Source organism: Gobius niger, assembly GCF_951799975.1.
Source record: "Gobius niger genome assembly, chromosome: 4".
Taxonomy (NCBI): Eukaryota; Metazoa; Chordata; class Actinopteri; order Gobiiformes; family Gobiidae; genus Gobius; species Gobius niger.
Window position 1 is genome coordinate 40,997,765 of NC_136855.1, and position 13,489 is coordinate 41,011,253.

At 43.5% G+C, this 13,489-nt stretch overlaps 1 protein-coding gene across 3 annotated transcripts in view; it reads right to left on the reverse strand.

Annotated features, from left to right (window-relative positions):
- myo9aa (myosin IXAa) overlaps positions 1-13,489 on the reverse strand; it is a 338,748-nt gene that overhangs the window by 90,789 nt on the left and 234,470 nt on the right. For all 3 annotated transcript variants that reach the window (XM_079554645.1, XM_079554646.1, XM_079554644.1), the window contains exons 12-14: positions 11,744-11,865; positions 7,556-7,697; positions 4,437-4,632 (exon numbers count right to left, since the gene is read on the reverse strand). In XM_079554645.1, the coding sequence (XP_079410771.1) occupies positions 4,437-4,632; positions 7,556-7,697; positions 11,744-11,865 (460 nt within the window). The remainder of the gene's footprint in view (positions 1-4,436; positions 4,633-7,555; positions 7,698-11,743; positions 11,866-13,489) is intronic.

Sequence of the window (13,489 nt, forward strand, 5' to 3'; positions counted from 1 at the left end):
ATGGTTTAGCTCACGATGGTTTAGCTCACCATGGTTTAGCTCACGATGGTTTAGCTCACGATGGTTTAGCTCACGATGGTTTAGCTCACGATGGTTTAGCTCACGATGGTTTAGCTCACGATGGTTTAGCTCACGATGGTTTAGCTCACCATGGTTTAGCTCACCATGGTTTAGCTCACGATGGTTTAGCTCACCATGGTTTAGCTCACGATGGTTTAGCTCACCATGGTTTAGCTCACGATGGGGTAAATAAAGTTTTTAGTTTGACCTGTGAGAGCCTAAGGCTTAAGAAAGAACGCAAGACAGCGCAATGTAAACCAGGAAGTGAATGTCAGCCGTGTTTCCATCAGTGCAGTCGCCTCCTCTTGTGACGCCCCCTGCAGGTGGCGGAGGCCAATGGCACATATAGCGCCGCCCCGTGCGCCACCACAAGATCTGGCCCTATATGTTCCCCCACTTCTATTGATTAAGATTAGGCACCAGCTCACTATCCTTAAGGTTAGTGACTTGGGCAGGGTCAGGGTTAAGCTGATTGATATAAGTATTACGTTTCACTCTCATGACTTGTGATTGGTTCATGTACCAACTCACCACGGAAAAAGAAAACACAGGGAACACAGGTACGCACCCGCTACTTAATGGACGTAGTTCAGCTCCGACTGCAGCTGTTTGAGTCGATTCTACCAGAGTCTGACTCTGCTCTAAAGGCGACATGTTTCACTGCTAAGGTGAGTCTTTCCTAACGATAATGATGCTTCAGCAGATATAAGCTGTCGACTTTAGCATTAGCCACGCTAGCATTAGCGAATGTGTTGCGATTAGCCGATTTACTTATTATGCAATCATGACTGTACTACAGGGATGTGGCCTTACAGCACGACCCGACAGGGACTGAAAAACAGCCCTGGACTCTGGCCAGCCTGGCCCAGATTAGCATAAATGCGACACTTCAACAAATACATATGTGAACCTCTGACCCCCCTCCTTAACCGAGAGCATTTTCTCCAGTTCGGCTTTACCCAAATCCAAAGGCTTCTTGACTGGAGAGCGACACTGTAACGCCTCATTTGAAAGTTTAAGTCTAGAAAAGTGACGGGAACTTTTTGTCACGTTGTCGCTGCTTTTTTGTCATGTTTTTGTTGCTTTTTCGTCACATTTTGTTGTGCTTTTGTCACTTTTTTGTCGCTTTTCCAGCACATTTTTGTTTTTGGATGCTTTTCCTTTAACCTTTTAGATTTGGGTAAAGCTCGGTTACGCCCGGGGGTAAGGGTAAGGTAAAGGAGAGGCCAGACCCTTCTGTGCTCTTCCAGGATGGACATGTGGCCAGTCTGCCCCTGCGACCCAATATGAATTGAGATGCTTTTGGACTATTAAGTATGTCTACAGTTGTGGCTCATTCACACCTGTCCTTCACCTGCTGCACGTGCACAAAGTGCCCAACACGCATTTCAGATCCAGCTTTTACGATTCAAATAAAAGCTTTAGCAAAACCGACACTGGGGGTTTGAGTATCTGCTGACATCCGATATTAACCACATTATTTACTTCACATCTACTTCATTTTCAGTCACTATTCGTCCAAATCAATCCCATTTCTCTGCAGAACCCGGTAAGCCGTGGTGTAAACGATCCCCCGGGTGCGGAGCCCGCTCTAAACATGTCAAAAACAAAATCGTTACTAAGAAAAGACAGAGGAAAAGAGTGCAGTATCATCTAAAACATGAGCATTTCTGATGGAGAGCACTGCGCCGGGCAGCAGTGACCGCCGAGAGGACGGACCGGCATTCAGAAGAGCAGAGGAGGAGGAAGAGGAGATACGTTCAGATACGTTCTACAAACAGATCATCTACAGGAGGCAGAAACACAGGAGGGAACACTTCAGGTCTGTTCAGAAAACGCCAGGGAAACGTTCGTTATTCTTCACACAGGGGCTCACGGTGGATTCAACCATCAACCATCAAACAAACAAGCTGAAAATGAACAGTTAGATTCAATTATGTCACAATAATGCATTCAAGAACATGGCTTCTACAAAACGCAAAGGAAAGAGGACACTGAGGAATGTCACAGTTCATTCCTCACTTCTGAATTTGCTTGTTGCACAATGTGGCTACGCTAGTTCCTCTGAGCTGAAGTTGTGTGCGCTAGTACTTCCTGTTTGTATTAATTTTCATTAAGATTAGCTTAGACCTGTTTGATTCGATGTATTTCCTACAGATTCTGTGGTGGACAGTGAGTTCCTGGTAGACGATCACTTCCTGCAGGTGAACGAGTTGCTGTACAGTGTGAGGAGACGTCTATGTTTATGAAGATCAGTGAGTTTGTCTTGAAGCTAAAGGCTAACATTCATTTCATGCATCATACAATTTAAAATAGTGCCTTTTATTTAAAAAAAAGCCTTTAGCTTTAGCTTTAGCTTCAAGGCAAACTATCATTCCTCTATGATCACAGGCGTCTCCTCTGAACTCGTTACATCAAGATTTGAACACAGTAACCGGGAACTCACTGCCCACAACGGAATCTTTAGAAATTATGATTATTATTCCAGGAAAAGAACACAAACAGGAAGTACTGGCGCTCACAACTTGAGGTCAGAGGAGCTAGCATAGCCACACCGTGCAACAAACCAACTAGGTCACTGCTGGTCAGAGCCATTTTGAGAAAGAAAGAACCTCTCTGGAGCCGGGCTTTGGAGGAGTGTTCGTGAGGTGCAAAGGCTCCAGTGGAATCAGTTTTATAAAGTGTATTTTTGAGTCAGGGGGTGGGATTACAGGAAGGTCATCTCCGGTACATGAGGACCAAAGAGAAGCGCTTTCCTCACCCACTGGTCCGACCTCGCAGCGTCTCTGTCGTGTTCACGCTCGGGCAACTCGACTCGACTCTGAGCGAGCACATGTTTCAGAAGTGAGGGATTCTGCAGGTTTCAGATTAACCTAATAGTGTTTGCAAAGCAGGACACATTAAAGGGAACTGGCCTGAGGAAAACAAGATACGGCATCGCGTCATAGGAGGGGGCGTGGCCTCACCGAGGGGGAAAATACAATCTTCTTCTGGCTGAAAATAAACTTATCTGTCACATACAAATAAAGTCAAGTATAAATCAGGTCCATGTGGATGTTTATTCACAGCAGATTGTTCTGTACAAGTGAAAAAAGGCACCGTTAGCATTAGCACGATGCTCACATGACGCATCATGTTAGCATTCTCCGTTTCTTTATGTAACTATGGGCTGTTGAACCTCTTTGCTCCTCTCCATGTCTTTGTATCTTTATTTAGTAGAAAATTATATTCATTTTTATTTGAGTCAAATTGAGTCAAATCAAAAAAATGTGAACTTTAAGATGTTAAATATGATGCTATTAGCAGGAAAAAAGGGTGTTACAAGAAAATGGGTAAAAACAGATGTGCCAAGAAAAGAAAGTTGGTTTGATGTGATGCAGGATATTTACATAATGGAGAAGTCGACACACGCTTTGCATTTGGAAACAGAAACGTTTGTTAGAATATGGAAAGGACGGTTGGGGTTTATTAAACCATTAAGATCAGACTTTATTTGAGAGATGGTTCACGGATTGTGCACCTGTGTAACGCTACTAATTTTTGTTAAGTTTTATTTTTATTTATTTATGGGCTTGTGTTTTGTTTTTTGTTCTGTATATATATATATATATATATATTTAAAAAAAAGGGGGGCGAGACCAATTTTGATATTTGTCAGGACATTGACTAAATGTTTTAAGTTGAAGGACGCTTTTGTAAACATGAAATTAGTATATTGTGTTTTGAACGCTCATAGTGCTGTCATTGGTTGGTATAATGTCTGACAAAAATAATAAATAAATAAAAATAAATAAAAAGAAAACTATATTCAGTATTTGCTAAAGCAGTTTTGAAAATATTATGAATATAGTTTCTACTAAATAAAGATACAAAGACAAGGAGGAGCAAAGAGGTTCAACAGCCCATAAATACATGAATAACAGAGAATGCTAACATGATGCTTCATGAAGCATCACTAGCTCGTCATAGCCAGCTAGTTCTAGCTATGACGAGCTAGTGATGCCGTTGTTTTGCTTCCACTTCCATATGGACCTGATTTAGACTTGACTTTATTTGTATGTGATAAATAAGTTCATATTTCACCAGAAAATGGTTAAAAAGAGATTCTCTGTTCCCCCTGGGCGAGGCCACGCCCCCTTCTATGATGCGCTGCCGTCTGTATCTAGGATCCAAAAACAAGAAGTTAAAGTTTTAAATGAAGTTTGATCTGATTCAAGGCTGTGACTTTTGCTACTTGTGTTTTTCTTGTTACAAACACGTCACTAGAACCTGATACAAAAAAAGAATCACAACAGTTTACAGTATCTGAGCACATGTGGAGAGAAGTGAAGAGACAGGTGAACATGAGTAGATGAAGAGTAAAGGCGTGCACTCACCGGGCTTCCGGAGCGTGTGCCTCTTGCCCGCCTCCCTGAAGGCCACCAGGGCCCTGAAGTAGGCTCGCAGCACGGCCCAGCGGAACGTGGCCGGGGGGTCGATCCCGATCAGGCCGCAGATGAACGCGTTCTTACTGCTCTTCAGCAACGCCACGATGTCGGGGCGCATGTGGTCCGTGTTCTTCTCCCGGAAGTCCTGAGCACAACGGGACGGTCCCCTCAGTCATACATTCACCACACGGTTACATTATGGACAGTACGGTCACCGCTGTGCAGGAACTCAACTGCAGCTCAACTGTTAAGACTAAAAATAAAGAACTTAGAACTTCATTAACTCAAACTTAATTCATATTTTACTTTGGAGTTAACATAATCATTCAATGTCTTAAACTACAACAGGAAGTATATTGTAAACATTGATAAACTCTTGGGTGCAAATATTAAAATCACTTGTGTTTATAATCAAACATTACTAAACTAAAACCCGTTGGTTAAAACCATAGATACAATATAATAAAGATTCACTGTAAAGGTTCCCGAGGCCTGTGTGAGCCTTAATGGCCGCTCCGTCTCCTCCTACACGGCCTGTTCCTTAAAAGGGCAAAAAGGCAGGAAGTCCTGCCCTCGAGGAGTGGGCGGAGCCTCCACAGAGCTCCAGAGCTTGATTGACAGGCCCTGGAGCCAGTTTATGTACTGGAAACAGTGTTAATTTTGACACCATATAGTATTTTAGTTTTAGTCTTTTGACTAAAATGTAATGACTAATTGACTAAATTTAAGACTAATTGAGTGGACTTTGCATTGATAATATTCATTATAATCATGTTTAATGTTGTTCCTCTGCTTCATGGAGCTGCTCCACATGAACAAAGCTCAGAGCTGATCCTTTAACAGAGAATGTACATGATCTGAGGCTCTTTCAGACGCTCAATACAAGTTTGGATGATTTTAGTCTCTCCTTTTCATTTTTATTCAGTCTTATTTTAGTCGACTCAAATATCTGGACATTTTAGTCACAGTTTTAGTCTCATGAGAAACTTTTAATTTAGTTTTAGTCCAATTTTAGTCACAAAAATATCACTTTGACTAAAATTAAGACTTAATATTTTAGTCGACGAAATGAACACTGACTGAAAATGCCAAATTTCAGGCTTTTAAACAAAACTAGCATGGTGAAAAATATTTCCCCCAGCGTGGTCACATGGGTCATAGCGATTTTAAGAAAAACAAAAGCTCTGTGGAGCCAGGCTTTTAAACCCTTATTGGGACGTTTGAATCAATGTCTCTTGCACCACCAGGGGGCGGTATTACAGCAATGTCAGCGCCGCCATGAGGACCAAGCAGAAGCGTGTTCCTCGCCCATTGGTTAAAACTACCTGATAAATTCTAAAACCAATTCTTTCATGACGTTTGTAATTTATCAATCAAAACCTGTTAAGATCTGGATATTTTAAAAGTATTTTCATGTTGCAAAAGTATATAAAGCAGTACTACGTAACTCGTGCCCCTGGCCGTAAGCGCCACTGCAGGTGTCATAGCAGTTTTTACTCATTAAGTGTCCGTGAGAGTAAATACTACGCTGCCGTTTTTGCTTTTCTTGTTGCTCCCCCACACATTTCACACACTGGATTTGTTCTTTCCACATCTGTGCTCCGCTTTAACCCCCCAACAATCCCCGATCTGCCCTTCTCATCACCTCGGCTCCATAAAGGGTTAGCGTTGTAGCAGACCTCGCGCTGCACTCGCCAGATCTCACAGAAACTCATCACAGTCACATGATACAGCGAGCGTATATTCACACATGTTCGGACAGATGCTCCGGCTTAGGGGGGGGGGGGGGGGGGGTCTGCTCAGGACATTACGGAGGTGGGACGTTACTCGTGTTCTAATGTGTGAAAAGGTCAGGCTGCAGAGGAGAGAAAGTCAAGATTTTATGCCAAAACAGAAGCACTTCCTTTTACTTCAGATGAACCGAAGTAAAGTTTAGGCTCCTGGTTTTATCTGTGCCATGAAAACAAAGTACCGTAAATGCTCTAATATCGGCCGGGGCCTTTATTTACTCAAGGGCATCAGGACCAGGCCTTTATTGGAACCAGGCCACAGTTAGAGACAGGCCTTTATTTCTATTTGAGCAAAACGGACGACCAGGAAAACGAAGAAAAACGAGATTTGTGTCCATTTGAACTAAAATATTAGGTTTATTTATTAATGAACATTTCAAACCCTCTCCCAGCGGCTGGAACATTGACGCCTTTTATTTTGTCGGGACAACAGGAAGTGTTTCGTTGCTGTTAGCGGAGCTTTGACATCAGTGTCACTGCAGGTTTCTGTTTCGTTTTCACCGGACCGGATTATTTGTTGTTATCTCGTGTAAAAGGCGAGTTTAGACGGAGCGTTTGTGTTTGTGATCGATCATGAGACTGACCCGAGAGAAGACGAGACGCTCGCGCTGATGGGAGGAGTTATTTTGAGGCGTGGGACTGACCTGCACACGGAGCAGCTGGACGTGCTTTGAAGACGCGATGGAGACTTTATTAAAACCCTGGAGGGTCACACGACATTTGCCCTGTTTCCAAATATGGTCACAGGAGGTTTGAAAAGTGGCTAAATCTGTGTCAAAGTTACGCGGATAAAAGGGGGAACTATATTGTGCTATACTGCGCAGTAATCTTCACTTTACTGTGCGGATGCCAAATTACTCCTGGTATTATTACGCCTTACAATATAGTCCCCCCTTTTATCCGCTTAGAAAATCCACATTGTTTAATTGTGTGTAATTATACTTTGTAGTGGAACACTTCACGTGACCATATTTAAATAGGGAAAACGTGGAAGAGCTTGGTAGCTTCTATCTTGACCTGTTTTGGAGCTATAGAGGAGAGAGGGAGAGGCTAAATGCTAACGCCGTCTGCGCTGTGTTTACGTGACTGAAGATCAGACAGGTCCTAAAGAACTCGTCACAGCTCAGGTAAGAACATATCTCAGTGTGGAAAAACGCTGGCCTGTTCCTTTAAACACAGTGGGATAATGCATGAACTGACAGTAACACGATCTTTGACCTTTGAATAACCGTCTGCTCCTCCCTGTCCCCGCCCCCCCTCGCCCTCACAGACACTGACCTTGACTCCGTACTTGACCTTGCCCGCGTAGTGCCGGATGATGAAGGCGGGCTCCATGACGGCGGGGAACTCGATGTAGCTGTTGCCCTCGTGCTGCCGCTTGAACTTGTCCAGCAGAGTCTGGTTTGTGGCCTGAGGGAAACTGGAGGGAAACGACAAGACACGTGATCAGGACGACATTCAGGTTCATATCCAGGAAGACTTCTTAGCTTTGATGCTTTGCTTGATGCTCAATTTCAGGGGTAGGCAAGATGATTTTGAGAAACATTATGACACAAATCAGAAAGTACTTTAATATATTTCGGGTTAAATGGGAGAGAGACTGTCAATACACCCAATTCGGTCACATTATGTACAACTCTGGCATTTGTAAAAAGTGCACTGGACAAATAATCATTTTAAGGAAGAAATGACAGAAACCTACTTGAATTAAGAGATTGAATCCATAGTTTGAGTAGATTTGGTCTGGTCTTAGATCAGATAAAACATCTTTTCTCCAATGGAACAAGTCATTATTCTCTTAATTCAGATTATATTGTGTATGTAAATTATGTAAATTATGTATAATTTCAAGTGAAAAACAAATCTTTTTAAAAGTAAAGTTCATTTGTCTGATTTCAAAGTGGGTTTTATGCTCATTCCACTGGCATTAGCACTTGTATCTTTATCTTAGATTAGTCCAAACAGACTCAAATTCAACATAAAGAACCTTTATTCAAGCAATTTTAAGTCATTTATGTGTTTTTACAATGAAAACAATTGCCCTCCGTTAAGAGAACTTGCCTCCCCCTGTTCTATTTCTAAGTGTTTTAGGTGAATATTGCCTCTTGCATTGTTCAAAGTGTTAAATAATGTTGTAAGTGAGTAATAGATCATGATGCCAGAAAGAGCATAATATGGGGTAGACTGACGGAAGCTCCTCCGATCGCTGACCTCTCCCTCACTACATTCACCCAGGCTTCCAAACGTTCTCCCATCCGAGGCCCCGTCCGAAAGCGGTAAGTTGGTAAGAGCTCTTACGCCAAGCCGGATGTGTGTCAGTGTCCACCATGATAAGAAGCGTCCGAATTGGTCTGTCAGTTAGGAAGGAGTTAGGGGGAGGAGCCTCAATGCTAACTATCATAGCCACTTATCACTACCACATGTACCAAAATCTCTACTCATGATGAAAATGAAAGACAGCTGATCGACAGTGACATTTTTATTTACTCGTAATCACTGCTCAAGAAGAAAACAGTGAAAACACGACTCCAGAGACGCACGTTTATGTGAAGAAACCAGTGAGTCAGGCTGTGTCCGAATGTCCACACTATTCCCTATATAGTGACTATATAGTGACTATATAGTGCGGCCTGTGTAGTGAATGAGGGGTTAGGGACTAGTGTGGACATTCGGACACAGCCTCAGTGTTTAAGACGTTAGCAAGCTACCGGTTAGCATTAAGCTTCAACAGCTCAGCTCAGCACAGAGGTCAGAGCTGTTACTGTAGTAGTTCCTCAATGTCATAGATGTGGCCACACGAGTGTTTATCGTGTTGAAGTCAATGACAGTTGATCGATGACAGTTGCTAACCGGTAGCATGCTAACGTCTTGAGCAGCTTAAACACTGACTCAGACTCTGTTGACACGACAAACTGTAAAAATCACAGAGAAAGGTTTTGACTTAGTTTAGCCTGCATGATGCTACTTCAGTATTCAAAATGGCCGCCGGAACTATGCGTGACGTCATTGGAAACTAAATGAAATTCTGTTCCCTGTGAAGTTAAACTCTTCACACGGGGAGGCTTCATGTGGTCCAGGGTTTAGCCTAAAACAGCAGAACTTTATCACAAAAAACTTCTCACTCCAAATCTGGAAACTCCGTGCGCCCCCAGAGTTGAACGAGGCTCTAATTGAGCAACGTCCTGAGCCGTCACGCCGCACCTCACAGCGTCCCTGAAGTCAAATCTGCTCTGGGCCCCCGGCCGCTCCGTCCTCGCCAACGCCACGCTGAGACGATTATCATATCGGCCTAATCCCCCCGCTCGCATTTCAGCTGTGATGTTTCTGGGTCCCGGGACGTGGGGAGCCGGAGCGGCGCAGGAAACGGCTTTGCTTACAGGAAAGAGCGGAGGGGGAACAATGGAGGAGGAACGCTGAAACCCGAGCCTCGAAAAAACAACGCGGCCAAGGCCTCGCTCAGCTATTTGCAGTGGGAGGACGTCCACTCGCCGTCCGCACGGGGAGGAAGACGGGGGATGAAGCTGTGTGCGAAACATCTCAACCGCAACGTGATGCTAACTACCCAGGGCCTTGTTGGACCCTTATGAGAGACCAACAGGCCCGGTTCATCGTGAGGCCGTCCTTCTGTGGACCCACCACCAGCAGGGGGCGCTATAGGGGCTGGTGCCATGTGATTTGGGCAGATCCAACGGTTGCCCCCACGACCCGGAAACGGACAAGTGGAAGAAAATAGATGGATGGAAGTTAAAGTGCAGAGGAACCAACGTTTCACTTGTTTCGTTCGTTTCACACGGACGCTATTAAGTGACGGACTGCTTGATTGGTGTATTATTTCTCAACGCGACCTTCAGAGAGGTGGCAGTGATTATACTAATTCATTTTTAACTATCCAAAGTATTTCAACACTTCAAAATGCGAGCACGTAGGCGGAGGCTGAGACTTACAGGAGCAACGCGGGAACTTATACTAGAAAAGCAATGAGGAAAACATTAAATTAATCAGCATTACAGTCGAGACATTGTTAATGTTGTGAATGCTTATTTTAGCAGGAAACAGCTGATTTTTAACCCTTTAAAGAAGCTACGAACCGCCCACCATCAAATGCATAACTATAGCACCACAGTCACATGGCCCGACATGTTACTGGTCAAAATGATAGATTTGGGGACTTAAACAATATGAAATATAGTATTTTAAACATGAGCTGCTTTTTCCTGGAGTCTGAAAGATAAATATAAAATAATATTTTTATTTTTGTTAGTTTCTGGCAGTTTTTCTGTCAGTGGTTCCCCTGTACTGCCCCAGCCCCTGTATACTCGGATTCGCCCCTGCTCAAAATGCGGATGCTAAAATAACCTCTAAATGCTGTAAACTTTGTGTGAATGAATTAAAACATGGAAAAGCCCCAAGATTCCTGTAGATGAATCAGCTCTGACATGGTGGTTCTGGAGGCTCCGTCTGCGCTGTAGGTCCAGCCCATTGTTTCAAACGTTTTCCTGTCCGTAAATCTCCTCCTCTTCACTGTCTTTAGAAAACTTTTAATGCACGTATTTCTACCTCGTATTTCCTCCTGCCTTTTCACACTGTATTGATCAGAAGCCTGTGTCGGGAAACCGAATACGCATGTGGATAATCACCATAATGTAAACATAGATGCGCCGCTTTTACCAAATGAATCCTGATCTTTCGACAGTTTCACTCAAATAAATAAAAACTATAAAGTCACAGCGAGTCATTGAGAGTCATCGGCCTCAAGTCCAAGTTAAGTCTCGAGTCACAAACAGCAAGTCCCAAGTCCAGTCTTTTTGCAGCTTTGGTCAAGTCAGTCTCAAGTCCCGAAAATTGCGACTCGAGTCAAGTCATGTGACTCGAGTCTCCCACCTCTGACTATCAGTGCATGTGTTAATGTTCAGTGAAATGTTGCATAGTTTTAAATCAATCACTGCTTCTTCTTTCACGTGCAGCACTTTGAAAACTGTATCAAACTGTGCAAAACGTGCTCTGGAGTCAAAGTTGGACCGGATTTTTTTGCATCCTCCATTACGATCAACTGTAAATGACACTTCTCTCTCTGTTGCTTTAAAAAACGATCCAAACTCTATGAATAAAAGCGGCCGCTCCTGTCGCTCAAACCTCAGCACTACAGCAGATAAACCGCACAGCCGTGGGACAGCCGTAACCTTTTACATCCGTGTTTGTTTCAGTTCCAGCGCGTCGGTGTAAACACGTATCACAGTTTCCCCCGATGGTTCTGGCTCAGGAGCTGCTTTAACCTTTTCTGATTTGAATATCAGGGCCGACTCCCTCCAACCGCCCTGTTTACCTGTTTCTCCTCACACTAACGCTGGTGTCGCCTCCAGCCTGACTCTAAACACGGGACGCTGTCGGGACTTGCCCGCCTGCGCCCCTGCGGCTCCCACAGGGCGGCTCGACGGGTTCCCCTGGTCCCCCATGTGTGGCACTCACTTGCACTCCTCGTCGAGCAGGTGGAAGAGCGCCGTGGGCTTCCTGCTGATCAGACTGATGCAGCCCGTGTTGTCGATGTAGTCGATGTTGCTCCAGCTGATGCCCTCTGCGCGGTACTCCTCCTGCAAGAACATCAGAGCTTACAACCTCTGCAAACACGGGGGTAACGACACAAATATGTGGATGGGACCGTTTAGTCTTGATTTAAACATGGGAGGCAATGGTGAACTCTCTGACCAGTGCACTGTTTCGACAGGCTCACCCCAAGGTTCTGTTCTCTCACCCCTGTTGTTTATATTGTACAGTAGCATGTTTCAGAGTGACCATGAAAACATCTTAAAGGGGGGGTATTATGCAAAATGGACTTTTCCAAGCTTTCCATCATGTTATTCTGTCACTCCCTCATTAAAAACATGGCTGAAGTGTTGCCTTGGCACATTCACGTATTTCTGAGTAATCTGTAAAAACTCTGATGGCGGCCATTTTAGGGATAGGTTTGCCTGAGTCCTCCTAGGAACGCCCCCACCTCCTGGAGACGCCTCCGAGCTTTGGTCACCAGCCGAGTAACCAACCACTGCTCCTCAGCAGAACCCCCTCCCCACTGATGCCACAGACAGCGTGTGGAGGGGGCGTGTCTAAAGGCTCAGAGGTTCTTAAAGAGACAGAGGCCGATTTCAAGACATTCACTACAGCCATTTTGAGAGAGACATTTTACCCCTTAACTCCCGCCTGAACCGAGCACATTCTCTCCAGTTTGGCTTTACCCCAATCCAAAAGCTTCTGGAAAAAAGCTGAGACAAACAAAAGTGAGACGAAAACAATGATGGAAATGTGACAAAAAAGTGACGAAAAAAAGACGAAAAAATGACAAAAAAATGTGACTTTTTTTTTTTTTAGTATGAAAAAAATGACAAAAAATGACAAAAATGTAGCAAAAAAATGACAAAAATTTGATTAAAAAATGACAAAAAATTGACAAAAAAATGACAAAAATGTAGCAAAAAAATGACAAAAAATTGATAAAAAAAAGGCAAAAAAATGACAAATTTTTTATAAAAAAAAATGACAAAAATGTAGCAAAAAAAATGACGAAAAATGAAAAAAATGTGACAAAAAAAAGACAAAAAAAATGAAAAAAAATGGTGGAAAAAAATGACCAAAAATATGACAAAAAAGTTACAAAAATGGGTTGAATACCCAACAAAAAAATGATGGAAAAAAAATCTGATGACGTGAGGGAAAAGACCCTCTCGGTTCAGGCGGGAGTTAAGAGGTTAAAGAGACAGAGGCCTATTTCAAGACATTCACTACAGCCATTTTGAGAGAGACATTTTATACAAGGCAGTTATTCTAATTTACTGCATTTACAGACCAACAGAAGGTTTGTCATCATTGTAGTGTGATATAGACTGGTGCTGTGGGACTGACAAAAGCAGAACACCCCCTCTTTAAAATACTATGGCGTCAGATAACTATCTTTAAGTTGAGGCGCAAATACAACATCACCGCGCGCATTACACAGGGATCGAGGGCGCAGGCACTAAAAGTGAGCACAACAACTATAACAGAGGCTGATGTGTCTCATACGCCTGGGGTTTGCATTTGCAACAAAGTCTGACCGCTCGGTTTTCGTTACGTCATCAGAATCAGGCTGACCAGTCGATCACAGATATACAGATGCAGATACAGTCTATGGACTGAACACGCGAACATACTGGAGTTTTTACTCACAAAAAAGGCTTTATT